The 25,000-nt window shown below is 46.4% G+C and overlaps 2 protein-coding genes across 5 annotated transcripts in view; both read right to left on the bottom strand.

Annotated features, from left to right (window-relative positions):
* The window catches only part of eng (endoglin), a 24,468-nt gene extending 4,889 nt beyond the window's left edge, over positions 1–19,579 (bottom strand). The window contains exons 1-14 of the mRNA XM_062959744.1: positions 19,316–19,579; positions 13,349–13,515; positions 11,491–11,622; positions 8,745–8,913; positions 8,501–8,666; positions 8,238–8,376; positions 7,615–7,792; positions 6,481–6,626; positions 6,181–6,330; positions 5,972–6,007; positions 5,223–5,339; positions 4,888–5,130; positions 4,129–4,198; positions 309–404 (exon numbers count right to left, since the gene is read on the bottom strand). Coding sequence (XP_062815814.1) covers positions 309–404; positions 4,129–4,198; positions 4,888–5,130; positions 5,223–5,339; positions 5,972–6,007; positions 6,181–6,330; positions 6,481–6,626; positions 7,615–7,792; positions 8,238–8,376; positions 8,501–8,666; positions 8,745–8,913; positions 11,491–11,622; positions 13,349–13,515; positions 19,316–19,376 — 1,870 coding nt within the window. The 5' untranslated portion in view covers positions 19,377–19,579. The remainder of the gene's footprint in view (positions 1–308; positions 405–4,128; positions 4,199–4,887; positions 5,131–5,222; positions 5,340–5,971; positions 6,008–6,180; positions 6,331–6,480; positions 6,627–7,614; positions 7,793–8,237; positions 8,377–8,500; positions 8,667–8,744; positions 8,914–11,490; positions 11,623–13,348; positions 13,516–19,315) is intronic.
* A 3,391-nt stretch (positions 19,580–22,970) lies between these two features.
* Positions 22,971–25,000, bottom strand: part of ak1 (adenylate kinase 1) — a 15,927-nt gene continuing 13,897 nt past the window's right edge. For all 4 annotated transcript variants that reach the window (XM_062960573.1, XM_062960574.1, XM_008124812.3 and 1 more), the window contains one exon: positions 22,971–25,000. This exon is cut by the window's right edge and continues 330 nt beyond it. The gene's annotated coding sequence lies outside the window, so the exon portion shown is untranslated.

The following is a 25,000-nucleotide window of genomic DNA, read 5'->3' as shown; positions in this document are numbered from 1 at the left end:
TTGTTATGTACATGTAATAAATAATAATAATAATTATATAATTATAATTGTATAATAGTAATATGATACTGTTAATATCCTAGGCTCTTGGGAAGAGCCCAAGATTCGGAGACGAACCCCAGAGCCTTGGACCTAAGTGTGCTCTGTTGTTATGTACATGTAATAAATAATAATAATAATTACATAATTATAATTATATAATAGTAATATAATACTGTTAATATCCTAGGCTCTTGGGAAGAGCCCGAGATTCGGAGACGAACCCCAGAGCCTTGGACCTAAGTGTGCTCTGTTGGGACGGTACTCACGGGTCTGCATGTAGATGTACCACAAGGCCGCGGTCAGGAGCACGCCAATCAAGAAGGCCCCGAAGGTGATGCCCAGCAGCGTGCCCACGCCCAGGCCTGCAAAAGGGGAAGAAGGAAGAACAATACAATATTTAAGACAAACCATCTCAACCAGCATTAGGTAAAGGCATTTCAGTGGAATGGCCATCTGTCAGGAGGGCTTTGATTTTTTTGCATGGAAGCCGGTTGCACTGGAGGCCCCTGAGGTCCAACTCTGGGACTCCTTTTATCATTATATTATTATTATATTATATAATAATATAATAATATATTACATAATATTATTATATATTATCATATTATTATATATTACATATAATTATAATATTATTATTATATATATATTATTCTGTATTATATAATATTGCTATTATATATGTATATGTATATATATATATATATATATATTACAAGATCCAACTCAGACTCCTTTTATCATTATATTATTATTATATAATAATATAATAATATATTACATAATATTATTATATATTATATTATTATAATATTATAATATAGAATAAATATATTATTCTATATTATATAATATTGCTATTATATATTATATATTACAAGATCCAACTCTGGGACTCCTTTTATCATTTTGCATATTTTATATTATATATTATATTATATAATATTATATTTTACATATTATTATACAGTAGAGTCCCACTTATCCAACACTCGCTTATCCAAGCCTCTGGATTATCCAAGCCATTTTTGTAGTCAATGTTTCCAATACATCATGATATTTTGGTGCTAAATTTGTAAATATAGTAATGACAACATAACATTACTGTGTATTGAACTACTTTTTCTGTCAAATTTGTTGTATAACATGATGTTTTGGTGCTTAATTTGTAAAATCATAGCCTAATTTTATGTTTAATAGGCTTTTCCTTGATCCCTCCTTATTATCCAACATATCCACTTATCCAACATTCTTCTGGCCCGTTTATGTTGGATAAGTGAGACTCTACTGTATATTACATTATAATAATATAATAATATTATACTGTATTATTTTACATATTATTATATATTACATAATAATAATAACATTATATTTTACTGTTATTATTATTATATTAATATTAATATTATGCAAAGATAATATTAATATCCGGTTTTGCAGCAACGGACAAAGAGGGGACGGCAGGGAGAGGGACCGGTCCATTGCAACGTGGATGTCAACACGTCTTGGCAGAGGATCATTCGGCTGCAAAGCTATGCTTGGTATTCCAGGTATCAGAAGAGCAAAGGCTTTGGACAAGTCCTGGCCGGGTGTCAAGAATCCCGGCGGCGCCTCGTGCCACGAAGCCATTAATTGTGGGCAACGTGCCGGGATGTGCGGCGAGATCCCTCCCGGGTTCTGAGTTCGGGTCAGAGGCCTTTCCTTGCTTTGTTGTCTTCCCGTCCGGAGGGAGACGTGCAAAACACAGGCCGGAAGGACGAGGAGGAAAAGGAGGGAAGCCAGGTGGGCGCAAGGCCAGGAAGTGTCCCTAATAAGTCGGGAATATTATATTAATGTTGTTGTTGTTGTTGTGAAGCAGAGGCTGGATGGCCTTTGGGGGTCCCTCCTGACCCTATGTCCCAATGCGTCTCCCTTTCTGCGAGGGAGCGACTGGCCCTGATGCACGATTTCCTCTCTCTTTGGCGGCGTTGGCCGTCTGCCCGGCAAGGAGACATCTCATCTCCTGCACATCCTTCCCTGCCGGCCGTGCGCATTTCCTCCTTGCCTCGGCCTCCTTCTTTGTCTGGAATGGCTCACACCGCCATAGATGTGGCGTGTCCTGCCGGGGAGCCTGGCGTGTCCCACGCGGAGGAGCAAAGTTTCGGATCCATCGGGTACCCTGTGTGGCATGGCAAGGCCATAAATCTTCTCACGGGTAAAGGGAACAAACGAGGAGGCTAATGAGCTCGCACTGGGCAAACATGAACCTTCCAGGTGTTTTGGACTCCAGCTCCCACCATTCCTAACAGCCTCAGGGCCCTTCCTTTGATTATATTAATTTAAGCTAAGGCCCTACCAAGACCCATAACGTCGTCCCTTTGGCACCTGGCTTAAGCGTCCGAGGGGGGAGAAGGGCCCATAACCTGTGTCAGGCGTGTCAGGCTGGGCCCATAACCAATGTCAGCACTGTCTTTAGCAGGCTTGGGCAAACTTGTGCCCTCCCTCCAGGTGTTTTGGACTCCAACTCCCACCATTCCTAACAGCCTCAGCCCCTCAGTGCCTGAGGCCGTTAGGAATGGTGGGAGTTGCAGTCCAAAACACCCGGAGGGAGGGCACAAGTTGGCCCATGCCTGGCTCAGAGGATGTGCAGAACAGCTGCCTCTGAGCACATGCAGAGCGCCTCTTATCGACATTATGGGAGATACAAACCACTCCATGTGTAATCAATTATTACACTCTACATGTAATAAATAATATATAATAATAATAATAATAATAATAATAATAATAATAATAATAATAATATAATCCTATGTGCATGTGTGCTGCATTGTTACGTATGTGTAATAAATAATAAATAATTATATATATAAAAGGAGAATGGCATCGCTCCACTGGGCAAAACAACAAAACTAAAGGCCCTCCAACCTAGAAAATTGACAACACAACCCCTCATCCACGTCTCTATTTTCTTACAAACAAACTACACATCCCTAACCTCCATGGGGCCAAAAAAACCCCCCAAAACCGGAATGCACCCCTTTGTGACCCACCTTGATTGACACTAAACAGCCTTGCAGCTTCAAAGCCAGTCTGCCTCCTAGGCCACAACAACAAAAAACAAAACAAAACAAAAACAAAAATACCCACTTCGGGGTGGATTTTAAACCATTGTGTAGAAGGGGCCTCATATAATCCTGTTCCAGGCAAATAATATAATATTATCAATATAATGTGTAATAATTACTGTGCTCTAATAACAATACACAACAATATAATCTCTAAAATCAGGACACTAAATAAACAACAACACTCAGAACACAGGGGAATTCCACACAGGAAACAACCAGGCCCAGCTAACACCTCCCAATAAAGGATTCCCTCACGCAGGAATCAGCCAGGCTTGGAAGCTACAAGACCATTCAATGCTAAACAACTTAAATAATCACAGCCAGCTAACACGTCCCAGTAAAGGATTCTTCCAAGTACTAACCAGGCAGACCTTGAAGCTGCAGGCCTATTCAATGCTAATCAAGGAGATCCATGGCAACACCTGCCTCAACCAGACAACAGTTCTTTCGACCACACTGCACGTTATTCCACACATATCTCAACCCCTTTGTGGCCCACCTTCATTAACACTGAACAGCCTTGCAGCTTCAAAGCCAGGCTTTGGAAACCATGAGGCTACTCCATCTCATTCAACCTGGCCACAGCAACGCGTGGCAGGGCACAGCTAGTATATTATAATAACATATAATATTATAATATAATAATAATCCTATAATAATAATCCTAAAATAATATAAAGTAATATAATAATAATAATCTAATAATATCTCTGATATTATTTATTCTTAGAGGATGTGCAGAACGGTTGCACGAGGAGGGACAGAGTTTCGTAACTATTGAGTAACCTGTGTGGCATGGCAAGGCCATAAATCTTCTCATAGGTGATAAGAACAAACAGGGAGGCTAATGACGTAATGGGTCCAAATCGGGCAAATTTTGGCCTCCTAAGAACACACGTCAATAGATAACATGCTGTTTTGCTGGAAGCTTTGTTACTCGCATAGTAAATATATAGAAAAGCGTTTCACTCACTGTCGGGCGGCGCGTTGGGCTGGATGAGCGTCACCTCCAGAGAGACTTCGTCGGAACGGAATCCATGGAGCTGGAAGAGAAAAAAAAACTAAGAGATTGGTTTGTGTTGCTGGCTTTTTATTTAATGCACAACCGGGGTGTAAATAAATATAATAATAATGATGATATTGTTCGCCACCTTGAGTTCCCCCTTGGGGAGAAAAGGCGAGGTATAAATTTATTTATTTATTGTACAATATTTATTACAATATTTATCACAGTATTTATATTCTCACCTCCTCACCCTGTGCCCTTGATGGAGTACTTCCTCACTCCTTTCTGCACGCTGCTGGCAATTTTATCGTGTCGTAAATTAGTTAAATTAACCCCTAACTTTCCTACTTGACAGATGCAACTGTCTTTCGGGCTGCTTAGGTTAACAGCAAGCTAGGCTATGAATGGTCATGGGCTCAACTCGATCTGGGTTTTGATCGTGCCCCTCCTCACCCCGTGCCCTTGATGGAGTACTTCCTCACTCCTTTCCGCATGCTGCTGGCAATTTTATCGTGTCGTAAATTAGTTAAATTAGCCCCCCGCATAAAGCGGTACCTAACTTTCCTACTTGACAGATGCAACTGTCTTTCGGGCTGCTTAGGTCAACAGGGAGCTAGGCTATGAATGGTCATGGGCTCAACTCGACCTGGGTTTTGATGGTGTATAAATAGGGACAATCAGGTAAGGAGGCGGGGCGTTCCAGGTGTGATGGGAGCCTCTATGCACCTGGCTGTAGAGCTGGACGCGGCAAACGATGGTCGCCGGAGACGCCCCCCACGACTCCTGCCCGGTCTTGAAGGCGAAACTGAAGCGGCGGACGGTCGAGCTGAAGGAGTCCAGAGCCTTGGTGTTGGCGCTCAGGGCGTTATCGCCGGAGATCAGCAGCCGCGAGGAGGCCTCGTTGGGCATCTCGAGGGAACAGTCCTTGATCTCCAGAAGGGCCAGTGGGTCACTCGTGCGGAATCGGGCCTGTGAGCAAATTTGGAGGAGGACGAGGAGGAGAGAAGTCATGGCACTGTTCTTCCCACCCTTTCCTCCCCAACGACCCGGCGGTACCGTACCAGGACATAGGCGGCTTGGTTGACTTCTATCACGGAAGTGGGGGGACCCGATTCATAGTCTGGCGCCCCGTAAAGCTGGAGAAAGACCTTCTCGGGGAGGTGACATTCGAACGGCACCTGTGGCCAGAGAGGAATGGGAAAGCGAGAAAGTCGCCATGTCATAGGGCCAATTTGGGTCTGCCGTCCTCTGGCAGAAATCTGCCCGTTCGTTTGGACGCAGTCAAAGGAAGAGACAGACAGCATTTTGGATTTCAGGCCTTTACTATTTGCAAAACAGTGGTGACAGTCTTGGCCCGTGTTGAAAAAGGAACTGATATCCTACTTATTGGGCTGGACCGCCAATTATAGCATTTTACAAGCATGCGCAGGAGGCTAATTGACAACAGAATTGTACTGACTGCAATTGCATCCAATTATAAAGGGTTATATTTGCAAAATAGTGTTGACAGTCTCAGATCGTGCTGAAAAAGGAACTGCTACCCTACCTATTGGGCTGGACCTCCAATTATAGCATTTTACAAGCATGCGCAGGAGGCTATTGACAACGGAATTGTACTGACTGCAGTTGCCTCCAACTTATATTAATCATTAAACATTAAATCAGTTCAGATGTCCATGGTTCCACATCATGTACAGACTATCTAGTAAGCCAAACAACATCCTTCATATCATTGGAGTCTCACCAACGCAAGAACGAACCCAAGAATTTAACAGGTTTTCAGTGAAGAACAACATATGGCTTTCCTTACCATTACTTCTGGAAGTAAGTCAAGATTGAAGGTCAGCTGGTGAGGAAGAAACCAAAAGAGAAAAGGCATCAGACCCAGAACGTTCTCGAGAGGGAACAAAACGTTTATTTAAGGTCACTTGGTGGGTGTGTCTACACCCAGGTGACTCAAAGGGGTGGACGGACACCCACGAAGGGATGCTTGAAGGACGTCAATGGTGGAGAGCTGACCTGGTTCCTGACAACGACGTCCCTCTCCAAAGAGGTGCCGCACTCTCTCAGCTGGCTTTTCAGGACGAAATGGGTGCCGTTGTCCACCGCCCGGCAGCTGCGGTCTTGTAAGGAGACATCGGTGACTTTGATGGCGTTCAGGAGAAGGCCCTGCGAGGAAAGATGGAGGAAGGAGCAGCCGGATGGGGTGGGAAGAGGAAGAGAAGCGTTCAGCTCGGGCATGGGCCAACCTTGGCACCCCCACTCGCAGGGTCTACACTGGCCCTGACCCGGCCACTCCTTCCGGGCCGGTCCACTCACATGCAAGTAGTCCTTGGCCAAGGCAATCTGGACGCCGCTGTCCAGGCATCTCCAGGGCTTCCAGTGCGTGATGTTGACCCTCATGAATTCAGTCAAAGTGAGGCCCGTCTCTTGGGGCGGCTCGGTCGCTGGCGTGGGCGGTTTCTCTAAAGGGAGAATTGCAAAGCCGTGTTGGCATGGGCGCTCCGAGGAGGACCCCAACGCCCCACAGTGACCACAGTTTGTATCGAGACATCAGTTGGAATAATTGAAATCTGTGACATTTGCTTAACGTTGAGTGAGGCGGTTGCATTGTCCTATCTCAGGTATGGGCAAACTTCGGCCCTCCCTCCAGGTGTTTTGGACTCTAACTCTCACAATTACTAGCAGACTCAGGCTCTTTCAGGAAGGGCCTGAGGCAGTTAGAAATTGTGGGAGTTGGAATCCAAAACACCTGGAAGGAAAGCCCAAGTTTGCCCATGCCTGCTATAGACAGTGCTGACATTGGTTATGGGCCCAGCCTGACACACCTGATATAGGTTATGGGCCCAGCCTCAATCCTGCAAGTACTACTGGTCTATCTAACATGACCTGCCAGTAGTATTAACAGTACTACCAGCTGTTTGGAATTGTGGGACTTGAAGTCCAAAACACCTGGAGGGAGGACCCAAGTTTGCTCATGCCTGCTATAAGCAGTGCTGACATTGGTTATGGGCCCAGCCTGACACACCTGATATAGGTTATGGGCCCAGCCTCAATCCTGTAGGTACTGCTGGTCTATCTAACACGACCTGCCAGTAGTACTAACAGTACTACCGGCTGTTTGGAATTGTGGGAGTTGAAGTCCAAAACACCTGGAGGGAGGGCCCAAGTTGGCCCATGCCTTTGTCCTTTCAGGAAGGGGGCTGAGGCAGTAAAATTCCATTCTCAATTAGCCTCCTGCGCATGCTTGTAAAATGCTATAATTGGAGGTCCAGCACCAAGGGAGGGGTGGTAGTTCCTTTTTCAGCTAACGGTCTCTGGCCCTTTCAGGAATTGTGGGAGTTGGAGTCCAAAACACCCAAAAGGAGGTCCAAAGTTGTCCCATGCCTTTGAGCCAATGCATCCAGACCCCACTAGCCTTTCTCGTCTGAAGACATCACCGAAAAGACTCACCGCACAGCCGGTCCAGCTCCAGCGTGATGCTCGTGGCGGACGGGATCTCCATGTACGAAGCCACAAAGGCGAACTCCTTGCTGCGGGCGGCTGCGATCAGGCCCTCCTTGCTGTCCGGCAAGTCTTCGCCCGGCAGTCGACTGGCGCCAAAGTTCTTCAAGTAGTAGTTGCTCGAGACCTGGAGCCAAAGGAAGAGGAAGCAAAGGCTCGTCAGAGCAAAAGGAAGCCATTGCCGTCGATGGCTGCAAAGAGGAGTCACAGAGGGCCACTTCACCTAGCAAGAACAAAACACGAGGAGGAACAAAGTGTCGGGACCATTGGGTAAACTGGTTGGCAGAGCACGGCCATAAATCTTCTCATAGGCAATGGGAATAAACAAGGAGGCCAACGCACGAGCACTGACGTCATGGGTCGACAGCATGGCCATAAATCTTCTCATAGGCAATGAGAATAAGTGACATCATCACAGAGGGCCACTCAACAAATGTGATGACAACACAGGGGGCCACTTCACCCAGCAGCACCCAACCCGACGACGTCTGCAATGGTCTTCGCCTGGCAGGGTGGGACTGACTGACAGATCAAACGGCCACAGAAGAGTCGTTTCATCATGAGCCTCTTACCATAAATTTGAAGGAACTGAACACGGGTCCGATGTGCCACGTCAGGCCCCGGTGGCTCTTCAGCACCAAGAGGATCGGCAGCAGGTTCTCCGGTTCTCCCTCCTTGCATTTCAGTTGGATGTCCAGGTCGACCTCGTGGCTGCCAAAAGACAAAGGACGGCGGTTCAGAGCAGGGCGGCACAAAACCTGTCAATCCAGCTGCTCCGTCCGGTTGTCACGGCTGAGCTTTTCTCGCAGACCTGAAGCCAGCCCAGGCGCACTACCTGGCACCCAGCGCATCCTCCTGGAGCCACAGGACGTGGGCTTCCTTCTCTGTGTTCTGGCCGGAGGACGGACATCCCTGGATGTTGGCAAAGGCCGCTTCCACCTCGAGGTAGGGCTCGGTGCTGAAGCGCTTCTCGGGGACACAATCCACGCTGGAACCGGGATCTGGGGAGACACAGAAGGACCATGACTCTCCGTGGGAAATTCTGGGAAGACGGGCAAAGCCGTTGCAGAAGGACCGACCTTGACCCAGCCGGAAGTGGATCTTCAGGGGGTCTTCCAGCTCCGCAAAGGAGGAGACCCCCCCGTAGGCCGCCTTCGCCCAAGTGAGCAGCTCCTCACTGGAGGAAGATGTCAGGTTCGCTTGCGGGGTCTCCACACCCGGCCGTTGCAGCATGACGTTGGCCGTCGCCTGCGGAAAGAAGGGAGAGTATCCATGGACTCAGTCCAATAATAATAATAATTACAAGAAAACCGCACTACAAACTAGAGCTGGCAGAATATGTAAAGCAAAATGAAGAACCTGCTTTGATTGAAGTCAAAAATCAGAAACTGCTCAAAGCACAGCAGAAAAAAAAATCAGTACAAGAAAACCACACTACAAACTATTGCTGATAGCTGGCACAACAAAACACTGCATGGAAAGTTCCTTGACAAAACTGAAGGAAAAGCTGACAAGGAGAAGACCTGGCTCTGGCTCACGAATGGGACCCTGAAGAAGGAGACCGAAGGCCTGATCCTTGCAGCCCAGGAGCAAGACATCGGAACAAAGGCCATTCAGGCCAAGATCGAAAAATCAGCTGATGACCCAAAATGCAGACTGTGCAAGGAACTGACGAAACCATGGATCATATCCTCAGCTGCTGTAAGAAAATCGCACAGACAGACTACAAACAGAGGCACGACTATGTGGCCCAAATGATCCATTGGAACTTATGCCTCAAGTCCCACCTCCCAGCAGTAAAGAACTGGTGGGATCACAAACCTGCAAAAGTATTGGAAAATGAGCACGCAAAGATACTGTGGGACTTCCGAATCCAGACTGACAAAGTTCTGGAACACAACACACAACACACCAGACATCACAGTTGTGGAAAAGAAAAAGGGTTGGATCACAGATGTCCCCATCCCAGGTGAAAAACAACAGGAAAAACTCAGCCACTCTCAGGACCTCAAGATTGAACTTCAAAGACTCTGGCAGAAACCAGTGAAGGTGGTCCCGGTGGTGATGGGCACACTGGGTGCTGTGCCAAAAGATCTCAGCCGGCATTTGGAAACAATAGACATTGACAAAATCACAATCTGCCAACTGCAAAAGGCCACCCTACTGGGATCTGCACACATCATCCGAAAATACATCACACAGTCCTAGGCACTTGGGAAGTGTTCGACTTGTGATTTTGTGATACGAAATCCAGCATGTCTATCTTGTTTGTTGTGTCATACAACAATAATAATATAATAGTAATAATTGCTCTGACAGCTGTCAGCTCTAGTTTGTAGTGCAGTTTTCTTGTACTGATTCTTTGTCTGCTGTGCTTTGAGGAGTTTCACACAGTCCTAGACACTTGGGAAGTGTTCGACTTGTGGTTTTGTGATACAAAATCCAGCATGTCTATCTTGTTTGCTGTGTCATAATAAAATAATAATAATAATAATAATAATAATAATAATAATAATAATGTGTTGTTGTGAGAATCCCACAAGTGATGGGAAATCAAAGCAGCCCCTTGGATCAAAGGAGACGGAGGCTAATCTTCTCTTGGGATCAAGGCCAGTTTGCGGCCCATTGTTGTCTGCGGAGGAGAAGGAACACAATCGGCCGGCCGGGCGGAAGAGGGGCTCCTTTGAAGGCCTGGCCGCCCGTCCAGCATCTCCAAAGCACCACTCCGGCCCCGTCTTGGAATTCCCTTCACAAACAAACGCCTTCATAACACCGCCTGTGTCCACTCCGTGGTGACCGCATGGACTTCGGCATGGTCCCCGATGACCTCCTTGCAAAAAACTACCAAAATGTATTCTAGACTATGACGATACTCCTGCGAGGTGGATTTGTCCTTGGTTGGGTGACCAAAGCCAAAGGGTGCGAGCTCTTTGAATTTTCTATACAATGACACAACATAACAGGGGATCGTTCCCCCCAAGTTTTGGAAATATCCACACGTCTACCGATTTTGTGACGCGCATCAGATATTATTTCGTAAGTACAAATCTAACGAATTTCATCCGATTCACGACACACGTTGTATATTATTTCATAAGTACAAATCTAACGAATTGGATCCGATTCATGACACACGTCGGATATTATTTCGTAAGTACAAATCTAACGAATTGGATCCGATTCACGACACACGGCGGATATTATTTCGTACGTACAAATCTAACGAATTTGATCCGATTCACAACACACGTCGGATATTATTTCGTAAGTACAAATCTAACGAATTTGATCTGATTCACGACACACGTTGGATATTATTTCGTAAGTACAAATCTAACGAATTTGATCCGATTCACAACACACGTCGGATATTATTTCGTAAGTACAAATCTAACGAATTTGATCTGATTCACGACACACGTTGGATATTATTTCGTAAGTACAAATCTAACGAATTTGATCCGATTCACGACACATGTTGGATATTATTTCGTAAGTACAAATCTAACAAATTTGATCCGACTCACAATGCACGTCGGATAGTATTTCGTAAGTAAAAATCTAACGAATTTGATCCGATTTATGACACCCGTTGGATATTATTTTGTAAGTGCGAATCTAACGAATTTGATCCGACTCACAACACCCGTAGGATATTATTTCGTAAGTACAAATCTAACAAATTTGATCCGACTCACGATGTACATTGAATATTGTGTCATAAGTACGAATCCAATTAATTTGATCCGACTCACAACACACGTCGGATATTGCGTTGTAAGTACGAGTCCACCACATTTAAAAATGTTTCACGCATGCACTCACAGCAACGAAGGTAACTTGGGGGTCCTCTGTGTTCACGCTCAGGAAGGATAACACGTTGGCGTTCACCACAAACACAGACCGCCGGTTCGGTTCCGCCGCCGAGACGCTCACGTTGAACTGGGGGTTGAAGATCTGGAAGGGAGAGGGACAAAGAGGATTGGTCAAGATGCCTGCGATAGAATGGACAGACCGGTATATCTAGCTATCTTAGAGCTGGAAAACGGAGAAAGCAGGCTGGAAATCTACTGGACGCCCAGACCCCAAATCCCTCTGGCTATCTCCCAGACCATTCTCTCTGGATTTACTTGGGGATGGCGCACAGAACCCAAATCCCTCTGGCTATTTCCCAGTCCAGTCTCTCAGTATTTACCCAGGGATCGTGCCCAGACCCCGAATCCCTCTGGCTATCTCCCAGTCCATTGTCTCGGGATTTACCCAGGGATGGCGCATAGAACACAAATCCCTCTGGCCATCTCCCAGTCCAGTCTCTTGGGATTTACCCAGGATCGTGCCCAGACCCCGAATCCCTCTGGCTATCTCCCAGTCCAGTCTCTCGGGATTTACTCGGGGATGGCGCACAGACCCCGAATCCCTCTGGCTATCTCCCAGTCCATTATCTGGGGATTTACCCAGGGATGGCGCATAGAACACAAATCCCTCTGGCCATCTCCCAGTCCAGTCTCTCGGGATTTACCCAGGATCGTGCCCAGACCCCAAATCCCTCTGGCTATCTCCCCAAATCCCTCTGGCTATCTCCCAGTCCAGTCTCTCGGGATTTACCTGGGGATGGCGCCCAGAACCCAAATCCCTCTGGCTATTTCCCAGTCCAGTCTCTCAGGATTTACCCAGCGATGGCGCCCAGGCCCCGAATCCCTCTGGCCATCTCCCAGTCCATTATCTCTGAATTTACCCAGCAATGGCGCCCAGATCCCAAATCCCTCTGGCTATCTCCCAGTCCAGTCTCAGTATTTACCCAAGGATCGTGCTCAGGCCCCAAATCCCTCTGGCCATCTCCCAGACCATTCTCTCGGGATTTACTCAGGGATGGCACCCAGGCCCCAAATCCCTCTGGCTATCTCCCAGTCCAGTCTCTCGGGATTTTCCCAGCGATGGCGCCCAGAACCCCAATCCCTCTGGCTATCTCCCAGACTATTCTCTCGGGATTTACCCGGGAAACAAGAAAACAAGCTCGCAAAAACCCAAACAAAACTCATAATGTGGCCCTTTTTTTCCCGGCTGACGGTCGTGGCGTGAGCTCATGAGTCAACACCACACAACCCTTGTGGGGTCAGCGAGGGATCCTGGCCCAGCGGCTTCTATTTCTGTCCGTCCAGAGGCATTGTTCCTGCCTCCCGAAGTGGCGGCAGGCGTGCTTGGGTCTCCCTTGAGCACGCTGCTCTGCTTATAGAAGGCGGCTTCCCGTCATTCTTCTCCGCCCGCAGACGGGCAGCTTGGCCCAGCCTGGCCTCCCTCCCGGCCCGGAGCCACTGGTCTGGGTGACGTCAGGCGCCGGCTCCGGGAAGCCTCCCCGGCCACACAAACACGCATGACCCCTGCTCCTTCCTTGAGCATCTACAGACAGCACAGCACTAGGATGATGGGACTGGCAGTACTTCACTGCATCTCTAGGATGATGGGACTTGCAGTACTGTGACCCCCACCGACAACGGACCGGGACCAAACTAGGCTCAGAGAAGCCCCACGACCAAGTGAACATACTGCAGGGGTTTAGGGGAACGGACCTTGGTTCTGGGAGTTATAGTTCACCCTTCAGTCCAGAGAGCACTGAACCCAGCTGAGGTCAGATTTGGACCAAACCTATCCTGGTGGTCAGTGGTCAGTTGTCCGCTCTGCTCACCTCCTGCTGGGCGCTGTACCTCAGGAAGAGGACATGGACGTCCAGGCCGGGGTCCGTGGGGCCACGACCTCTGCAGCCTCTGGCCGCCCGGCTGGTGGTGTAGAACACGTTGACGCCGTCCTTCGCCGTGAGTGGTTCCAGGTCGCACGTGGAAAGGTCCACCGGGCCTAAGAGAGGAGAGGAGCGCCGGTCAGCGGCCTGGGTAGGACCAGTCTATACATCAGTACATATGTATCAGCACGTATATATATCCTGGATTCATCACTGAGACTGTCTTCATAGACCTGTCTACCTGATTCGGGACACGGCCAGTGGGACCTTCCACAAAGCAGATGGGTCAAGGATGGGGTTGTGGTGGGCTTCCAAGGTGTCTCAGGCCGGGTCAAGGACCTCAGAGGGTTGCATTCAGCCCACGGGCCTTGTTTTGTGGAGCCCTGTTCTAGCGGATGTTGTTTTGTGGCCCGTTCTGAATCTACCTGGTGTGGGACATGGCCAGTGGGACCTTCCACAAAGAGGATGGGTCTAGGACGGGGTTGTGGTGGGCTTCCAAGGTGTCTCCAGCCAGGTCAAGGGCCTTGTTTTGTGGAGCCCTGTTCTAGCGGATGTTGTTTTGTGGCCCGTTCTGAATCTACCTGGTGTGGGACATGGCCAGTGGGACCTTCCACAAAGAGGATGGGTCTAGGATGGGGTTGTGGTGGGCTTCCAAGGTGTCTCCAGCCAGGTCAAGGGCCTTGTTTTGTGGAGCCCTGTTCTAGCGGATGTTGTTTTGTGGCCCGTTCTGAATCTACCTGGTGTGGGACATGGCCAGTGGGACCTTCCACAAAGAGGATGGGTCTAGGACGGGGTTGTGGTGGGCTTCCAAGGTGTCTCCAGCCAGGTCAAGGGCCTTGATTTGTGGAGCCCTGTTCTAGTGGATGTCCTTGGTGGCCCGTTCTGGATCTACCCAATTCGGGACACGGCCAGCGGGACCTTCCACAAAGAGGATGGGCCGAGGACGGGGTTGTGGTGGGCTTCCAAGGTGTCTCCAGCCAGGTCAAGGGCCTTGATTTGTGGAGCCCTGTTCTAGTGGATGTCCTTGGTGGCCCATTCTGGATCTACCCAATTCGGGACACGGCCAGCGGGACCTTCCACAAAGAGGATGGGTCTAGGACGGGGTTGTGGTGGGCTTCCAAGGTGTCTCCAGCCAGGTCAAGGGCCTTGATTTGTGGAGCCCTGTTCTAGTGGATGTCCTTGGTGGCCCGTTCTGGATCTACCCAATTCGGGACACGGCCAGCGGGACCTTCCACAAAGAGGATGGGCCGAGGACGGGGTTGTGGTGGGCTTCCAAGGTGTCTCCGGCCGGTTCAAGGGCCTCAATTTGTGGAGCCCTGTTCTAACGGATGTTGTTTTGTGACCCGTTCTGACTCTACCCGATTCGGGACACGGCCAGCGGGACCTTCCGCAAAGCGTGTGCTTATGGGACACCGGGCACTGAGGAGGTCGGGTCGAACGGGGGACGGGTCAAGGGGGGAAGTGTCGGGCGCTTCTTTCGCTCGGGGTCAGTGCCCCGGCCGGTCGGGTGAGGCCGTGCCCTCGTCCCCCCCATTGTCCGGCGTTTCCTCTGCCCGGAGGAAGGCAAACACAGCCTTATCTGGGCCGCGCAGCCTGCGTCACGGGGAAGAAAAGGCCGCCAGCGAAGCCTCAGGACCGGCCGGCAGACAGGCTGTATCTCTTGGTGCCGTTTCCGAGACTCCCCCCCATCTCTCTTGAGATTAGATCAGACTGGCGGCAATGGCGACACAACCACTTCGGAGCCCGTTGCCAAGGCGAAAGGCACCCGGCAACCACGTCTCAGGCAGATTAAGCTCGACAAATGGCACAGAAATGGGTGGTCTTTGGGCTGGGAAGAGAGGAGAGACCCCAAAGACCACCCAGTCCAACCCTTTGCTTTCTCCCAGGCAGGAGGACACCATCAAAGCCTTCCTGACAGATGGCCAACCAGCCATATATCAGATATAGACTGATAGATATAATAGATACATACTTACATATATAGATCATAGACATACTTCCATATATAGATTGATAGATATAATAGATACATACTTACATATATAGATTGATAAATATAATACATACTTACATATACATATTGATAGATATAATAGATACATATATATATATATAGATATAATACATAGGGTTGTTGTATGTCTTTCGGGCTGTGTGGCCATGTTCCAGAAGCATTCTCTCCTGACGTTTCGCCCACATCTATGGCAGGCATCCTCAGAGGTTGTGAGGTATGGAGAAAACTAAGCAAAGAGGTTAATATATATCTGTGGAAAGTCTAGGGTGAGAGAGGTCAGTGTGAATGAGAACACAAAAATGCTGGACCATTCTAACAACTATCATGTCAGACGACACAGAGAAGCCATTGAAATCCACAAGCATGTGGACAACTTCAACAGAAAGGAAGAAACCATGAAAATGAACAAAATCTGGCTACCAGTATTACAAAACTCAAAAATCAGAACAGTAAATAAAAAGCAATACTCTGAAAACAGAGGATTTCCAGACATGAATCAACCTAGGGCAGTTAACGACTCTAAACAAAGGATGCCCCAGAGGCAGGAAGAAGACAGCAGATAAGCTTTTCAATGCTAATTAAAGTGATTAACTACACAACATTCACACTGACCTCTCTCACCCTAGACTTTCCACAGATATATATTAACCTCTTTGCTTAGTTTTCTCCATACCTCACAACCTCTGAGGATGCCTGCCATAGATGTGGGCGAAACGTCAGGAGAGAATGCTTCTGGAACATGGCCACACAGCCCGAAAGACATACAACAACCCTGTGATCCCGGCCATGAAAGCCTTCGACAACGATATAATACATACTTACATATACAGACTGATAGATATAATAGATACATATATATGTAGATATAATACATACTTACATATATAGATTGATAGATATAACAGATCCATACTTACATATATAGATCATAGACATACTTCCATATATAGACTGATATAATAGATATATACTTACATATATAGATAGATAGAGATACATACTTACATATATAGATCATAGACATACTTCCATATATAGACTGATAGATATAATAGATATATACTTACATATATAGATTGATATATAATAGATATATACTTACATATATAGATAGATAGATATAATAGATACATACTTACATATATAGATCATAGACATACTTCCATATATAGACCGATAGATATAATAGATATATACTTACATATATAGATTGATAGATATAATAGATATATACTTACATATATAGATTGATAGATATAACAGATACATACTTACATATATAGATCATAGACATACTTCCATATATAGACTGATAAGATATAATAGATACATACTTACATATATAGATTGATAGATATAATAGATATATACTTACATATATAGATCATAGACATACTTCTATATATAGATCGATAGATATAATAGATACATACTTACATATATAGATATAATACATACTTCTATATATAGATCGATAGATATAGTAGATACATACATATATATATATATTGATCAATAGATACATACTTACATATATAGATCGATAGATATAATAGATACATACTTACATATATAGATCATAGACACATATATATACAAATGCATATATACATATATAAGCACACACATATATATACATATATATACACATACAAGCACACACACACATCTGTCTGTATATATGTGTGCGTGCATGTGTATGTGTATATATGTGTGTGCACATATATGTATATAGATGTATAGGTATGTATACATATGTGTGTGTGTATATATATACATATGCATGTATTCATATGTGTGTGTTTATATATATATGTGTGTGTGTGTGTGTGTGTTTATATATCTATATATCTATATATGTGTGTGTGTATATATATATATATGCATATGCATGTATACATGTGTGTGTGTTTATATATATATATATATATGTGTGTGTGTGTGTATGTGTGTGTGTATACCGGTATATATGCATATGTATGTATATGTATGTGTGTGTTTATATATATTTATGTGTATATATATGCATATGTGTGAATATATGTGTGTGTGTATATATATGCATATGTGTGTATGTGTGTGTGTGTGTGTGTGTGTGTGTGTGTATACATATACAGGAGCTCCCGGTGGTGCAGCATGTTAAACTGCTGAGCTGCTGAACTTGCAGACCGAAAGTTCACAGGTTCGAATCCGGGGAGCAGGGTGAGCTCCCTCTGTTAAGCCCCAGCTTCTGCCAACTTAGCAGTTTGAAAACATGCAACTGTGAGTAGAGCAATAGGTACTGTCTCTCTTGGCGGGAAGGTAACCTTGGTGCTCCATGCAGTCATGCCAGTGGCCACATGACCTTGGAGGTGTCTGCGGACAACACCGGCTCTTCGGCTTAGAAATGCAGGTGACCACCAACCAGCAGACTCAGACATGACTGGACTTAACATCAAGGGAAACCTTTACCTCTACCACATATACATATATATATATATACAGTACAGTCTCACTTATCCAAGCTAAACTGGCCGGCAGAACATTGGATAAGTGAAAATGTTGGATAATAAGGAGGGATTAAGGAAAAGCCTATTAAACATCAAATTAAGTTATGATTTTACAAATGAAGCACCAAAACATCATGTTAGACAACAAATTTGGCAGAAAAAGTAGTTCAATACACAGTAATGTTATGTTGTAATTACTGTATTTACGAAATTAGCACCAAAATATCACGATGTATTGAAAACATTGACTACAAAAATGGCTTGGATAAGTGAGGCTCTACTGTGTGTGTGTGTGTGTATGTATATCTGTGTGTATATATATATATGCATATGTATGTATATGTATGTGTATATATGTGTATGTTTGTATATAAATGCATATGTATGTATATGTATGGGTGTGTATATATATGTATATATCTGTGTGTATATATATGCATATGTATATGTATGTGTGTATGTGTGTGTATATATATGCATATGTATATATATGTATGTGTATATATGTATATGTGTATGTGTGTATATAAATGCATATTATGTATATGTATGTGTGTATGTATATATGTATGTGTGTGAATATATATATATATATATATATATATATATATATAGGCATATGTATGTATGTGTATGTGTGTATGTATGTACACACACACGGAGGCAATCACTGCTTTGAGGCCTCATATTTATTTATTTACAGTATTTATATTCCGCTCTTCTTTCTCACCCCGAAGGGGATTCAGGGAGGATCACATTGCACATATAAGGCAAACATTCAATGCCTTAATATAGAACAGAGGCAAAGACAAACACAGGCTCCGAGCTGGCCTCGAATAATAATAATAATAATAATAATAATAATAATAATAATAATAATAATAAGTTTATTTATATCCCGCCTCCATCTCGGGGCGGCTCACAGCAAAATCAGATACAAAACAATAATAAAATAAAATATGAAACATCAAAGAACAATAACAAAAACCAATAATAATATATACACAGCAGCCGAAAAAACACAACACGGTATTAAAACATCGAAATAAAAACAATGAGGTTGCAATAGCGGATAAGCAAGGTGCACATTATGAGTTACAAATTTTAAATAGATAAAGTGCGATAGATTCATTTAAGATCACATCGGATAGGGAGGAGCCCTGAATTAATATCAAGTAATTGGCCAGAGTGATTTGTTGCAGCTGGCTGCAGCCGGCTGCTCTCCAGCCTGCGCCACAGCCCGGGCCTGTCGATCTGCTTCACTTCCAATAGAACCTCTGAGGATGCCATTACCCACAGATAAAGGCGAAACGTCAGGAGAGAGTGCTGCCGGGAAGCCTGGGAAACTCTCTGCAAGCCAGCGCTTCCGGTCGTGAGAGCCCTGTTGGGCCTTGTTGGCCCAGGGTGTCTTACCTGCCCAGGTGAGGGTGGCGGAGGTGGCGGCCAGCAGCAGGGCCAGCGGTCCGGTCTGCATGGTGCCGGTCGGGCCTCTAGCCGGTGTCCAGGGGCGGCGGAGGGCGGGCGGCGCTCTGGTCCGGACAGCGGGCAGTGGGGTCCGTGCGTGGGGTGGACGGGAGGCTCACCGCGGCCGCTCTCCGCTCCAGCCTCGGTCTGTGTCGGGACCAAGCGGCAGGAGAGGCCCAGCAGACGCGAAGACGCTCAGCTAGCCCGAGGAGTGCCGTGTTCTTCTGGGCCAGATGGGCTGGGCTCCGTCCGGGTGATGCCTCGCAGGCAGGAAGCCGACTCCCCGGCCGAGAGAGCGGAAGGCCGGCCGGCCTGCCAAAACACCCACAGGAAATGCTCCGCTTTGAGGTTGTTTTTTTGAGACCGTCTCCGAAGGAGCCAAACATCTCCGCGCGGCCGGGAAGTGCCGCACACGGAGGTCGCCTCTGTGCAGGCCCAAATGCGCACGCAAGTCGGAACCGGGACGCTCTCTAATCCCTCCGGCCCAAGAAATATATATATATATATATATTGGATAGTGTAGAAAAGGATCAACACTCCTGGAAATCACTCTCCACCGGTTCCATCGCTCCCTGGTTTTTATTCCGATTCCGTCTGCATTTAGCGCTATGCGAAAGCGCCTGAGTTGCGCACACGGCGGGCAATTCTGTGCAGGCCCAAATGCGCACGCAAGTCGGAACCGGGACGCTCTCTAATCCCTCCAGACAAATATATATATTTATTGGATAGTGTAGAAAAGGATCAACACTCCTGGAAATCACTCTCTGCTGGTTCCTTCGCTCCCTGATTTTTTATTCCGACTTCTTCTGCATTTCGCGCTGTGCGGAAGCGCCCGAGTTGCGCACAAAACAGTCATTTCTATCGCCTGAATGTGCATGCACGTCGGAACTGGCACACTCTCTAATCCCTCCAGACAAATATGTATATTGGATAGTGTAGGGAAGGGTCAACACTCCTGGAAATCACTCTCCGCCAGTTCCTTCGCTCCCAGGTTTTTGATTCCGATTCCTTCCGCATTTAGCGCTGTGCGGAAGAGCCTGAGTTGCGCACAAAACAGTCATTTCTATTGCCTGAATGTGCATGCACGTTGGAACCGGGACGCTCTCTAATCCCTCCAGACATACATACATACATATATATATATATATATATATTGTATAGCAAAGGGGTCGACACTCCTGGAAATCACTCTCCATTGGTTCCTTCACTCCCTGGTTTTCGATTCCGATTCCTTCTGCATTTCGCGCTGTGCGGAAGTGCCCGAGTTGCACACACAACAGTCATTTCTATCGCCTGATTGTACACACACATTGGAACAGAGACACTTTCTAATAACTCCAGCCATATATATATATATATACACACACACACACACACACACACACACACACACACACACACAGTAGAATCTCACTTATCCAACATAAATGGGCCAGCAGAATGTTGGATAAGCGAATATGTTGGATAATAAGGAGGCATTAAGGAAAAGCCTATTAAACATCAAATTAGGTTATGATTTTACAAATGAAGCACCAAAACATCATGTTAGACAACAAATTTGGCAGAAAATGTAGTTCAATACGCAGTAATGCTATGTAGTAATTACTGTATTTATGAATTTAGCACCAAAATATCACAATATATTGAAAACACTGACTACAAAAATGTGTTAGATAATCCAGAATGTTGGATAAGCGAGTGTTGGATAAGTGAGACTCTACTATATATGTATATGTGTGTGTGTGTCTATATATATATATATAAGGGTAGTGACATTTCGGCCTAGGACAAAACAACAAAACTACACATCCCAGAAACACTACACTTAGCAGCACAACCCATCATCCATGCCTCTACGTTCATACAACAAAAAGCTCCAGCTATTCCAGAAAACGGCCAGGCTTTGAGACTGCAAGGCTATTCACTGCTATTCCACCTGGCCAACAAAGGATTCCCATAAGCCACAGCAACGCGTGGCCGGGCAAAGCTAGTGTGTGTGTGTGTGTGTGTGTGTGTGTGTGTGTGTGTGTGTGTGTGTATATATATATATATATATATATATATATATATATATATATATATATATATATATGGGTAATGGAATCACGGCACCGGACAAAACAACAAAACTAAATGCTCCACAACCTTGAAAATTGAAAGCACAACCTCTCATCCACGCCTCTACGTTCATACAACAAAAAGAAAAATTAAGTCCTAGCCACAGCAATGCGTGGCCGGGCACAGCTAATATATATATATATATATATATATATTAGCTAATATATATATATATATATATATATATATATATATATATATATATATATATTATGCTAATATATATATATATATATTAGCATAGGGAAGGGTCAATACTCCTGGAAATCCCTCCACTTCAGCTCCTTCGCTCCCAGGTTTTCGATTCTGATTCTTTCCGCACTTAGCGCTGTGCGGAAGCGCCTTCTGCAACCGATCCCGGACGTGCTTGCAAAACTCATGTGTCAATGCTGCTCGACACCACTGGAACAGCCATGGCTTATGAATGGCAACAACAGCCAGGCGACCTCTTTGCAGAGACCCTCACTGATTGACTTTACAGCTGCAAGGCTACTCGATGGTCATCGAGCTGGCTCATGGCAACATTCACACTTGCTTTCAGCAGGCAAGGGTTCTTCTTCCCACCCTGGACATCATTCCACAGAGGATGCCTCCAGGCAACAGCGGCCAGGCTGCCGCTATTCATCTGAACTTTGCAAACTTCATGGCTACTCTATGCTAATTGAGTAAGTGTATATGGCCATGTACACGGGGCCAAAGGCAAACCATTTTGTGGGGGTGAAGAGGCAAGGGACGTGTACAATGGGGGCCCCTTTGGGGGTCTGTCCAGCGCCAGGCCCTGGGGCCTTTGTGCGGTTGTTGTGGCTCGTGGTTGTTGGCGCACTGTCTGGCTCCGTGTCCGCACAGACGGATGGAGCAAGCGTGTGGGGAGAGCCGTCACGTCCTTCCTTCCTTCCCCCGACATTCCTGGCACGCGACACCGGCCCCCACTGCACGGGAAGGGGGGGAGGCTTCAGGAAAAGCCCCACCAAAGCCCTCCCAACAGATGGCCGTCCAGCCAGAGATCAGACATAGACCGATAGATATAACAGATGCATACTTACATACAGTAATAATATTGATGATGATGATGATGATGATAGAGTTGGAAGACAACCCAAGGCTCATCCAGTCCAACCCCCTTTTTATTCTGCCTTCATGCAGGAAAAGCACCACCAAAGCCCTCCCAACAGATGGCCGTCCAGCCTCAGTTATGATGATGATGATGATGGTGGTGGTGGTGGTGGTGGAAGAGAACCCAAGGGCCACCGAGTCCAAGCGTCTTCATTTTGCCTTCATGCAGGAAAAGCAACATCGAAGCCGCAGGTCAAGACACTAAACTCCCATTGATGCAGCCTAGGATCGCCTTGGCCTTTTGAGCTGCAACAAGACACTCCTGGCTCAGTCTGCAGAGACCCCTGGACCCCTTTCTCATGGACACATGATGTTCAAGCCAGATGTCGGCCACCCAAAAGGGTCGGAAATAACACGTCCTTGGGGCAGGTGGGTTTGTTTACACTCTTTAATAACGGTAAGAGCAATACATTCGGACACGTTAAGACTCTGCGTGGGGCGGGGGGGGGGGCGAAGGCGTGGTTGACTCACGAGACCTCTTGCGTGTGCGTGGGGTGCGTGTGCGTGTGCAGAACACCTATCGGTGAAGCTTGTAGCGATGCAAGAGCATCCCAGTGAATGCTGTCCAAAGCCTTCTCTGCATCTAAGAACATCAACACTCCTTGCTGGCCTTGATGCCCCGGGAGATTTCCTCTACCAGGCATGGTCAAACAGGTGTTTTGGACTGCAACTCCCACCATTCCTGACAGCCTACTACAGTTCCCAGAAGCCTCCAGCCTGCAAAGCTTGCCCAGGCCTGCTGTGGAACATCTACCAGGGCATCAAAACCAGCAAGGAGCATTGACGTTCTTAGATGTAGAGAAGGCTTTTGATAACATTCACTGGGCTTTGAGGGATAGGCTTTAGAGTTAGCAGGACCTCAAGGGTCGTCTCATCCAACCTTTAAAGTTGGCAGGACCTCAAGGGTCGTATTGTCCAACTGTTAGAGTTGGAAGGACCTCAAGGGTCATCTTGCTCAACCTTTAGCATTGGAAGGACCTCAAGGGTCATATCGCCCAAGAGTTGGAAGGACCTCAAGGGTCATCTCATCCAACCTTTAAAGTTGGCAGGACCTCAAGGGTCGTATTGTCCAACCTTTAGCATTGGAAGGACCTCAAGGGTCATCTCACTCAACCTTTAGAGTTGGAAGGACCTCAAGGGTCATATCGCCCAAGAGTTGGAAGGACCTCAAGGGTCATCTCGCTCAACCTTTAGAGTTGGAAGGACCTCAAGGGTCATCTCGCTCAACCTTTAGAGTTGGAAGGACCTCAAGGGTCATCTCGCTCAACCTTTAGAGTTGGAAGGACCTCAAGGGTCATATCACCCGTTAGACTTGGAAGGACCTTAAGGGTCATCTCGCTCAACCTTTAGAGTTGGAAGGACCTCAAGGGTCATCTCGCTCAACCTTTAGAGTTGGAAGGACCTCAAGGGTCATATCACCCGTTAGACTTGGAAGGACCTTAAGGGTCATCTTGCTCAACCTTTAGAGTTGGAAGGACCTCAAGGGTCATCTTGCTCAACCTCTGTGTGGGAGTTGGAGTCCAAAACACCTGGAGGGAGGGCCCACCAAGGAGTGTTGATGTTCTTAGATGCAGAAAAGGCTTTTGACAACATTCACTAGGCTTTGAGGGATAGGCTGTTGGGAATGGTGGGAGATGCAGTCCAAAACACTTGCAGGGGAGGCCAAAGTTGGCCCAGGCCTGGAATATATGGTAGAGAAGGCTATAGAGTATCTACAGGAGCATCAAGACCAGGAAGGAGCGTTGACGTTCTTGGATGTAGAAAAGGCATTTGACAACATTCACTGGGCTTTGAGGGATAGGCTGTTGGGAATGGTGGGAGTTAGAGTCCAAAACACCTGGAGGGGAGGCCCACGTTGGCCCAGGCCTGGAATATATGGTAGAGAAGGCTGTAGAGTATCTATAGGGCCATCAAGACCAGCAAGGAGCGTTGATGTTCTTGGATGTAGAAAAGGCATTCGATAATATTCATTGAGATGCTCTTGGATGTAGAGAAGGCTTTTGACAACATTCATTGGATTTTTCTAGATAGGCTGTTAGGGATGGTGGGAGTTGGAGTCCAAAACACATGGAGGGGAGGCCCAAGTTGGCCCAGGCCTGGACTATATGGTAGAGAAGGCTATAGAGTATCTATAGGGCCATCAAGACCAGCAAGGAGTGTTGATGTTCTTAGATCTAGGCATTCGATAATATTCATTGAGATGCTCTTGGATGTAGAGAAGGCTTTTGACAACATTCATTGGATTTTTCTAGATAGGCTGTTAGGGATGGTGGGAGTTGGAGTCCAAAACACAAGGCGGGAAGGCCGAAATGGGCCTGTTGCTGCTCTCCGTATAGTCTGGATGTCCCTTTCTAGTGTGTCCCCCCCCCCCCCACTCGTTCATTGAGACTTCCCGACCGATTC

Source organism: Anolis carolinensis, unplaced genomic scaffold (genome assembly GCF_035594765.1).
Source record: "Anolis carolinensis isolate JA03-04 unplaced genomic scaffold, rAnoCar3.1.pri scaffold_7, whole genome shotgun sequence".
Taxonomy (NCBI): domain Eukaryota; kingdom Metazoa; phylum Chordata; class Lepidosauria; order Squamata; family Dactyloidae; genus Anolis; species Anolis carolinensis.
Note: the sequence above shows the minus strand (reverse complement) of the source record. Positions and strands in the feature narration are given on the sequence as shown.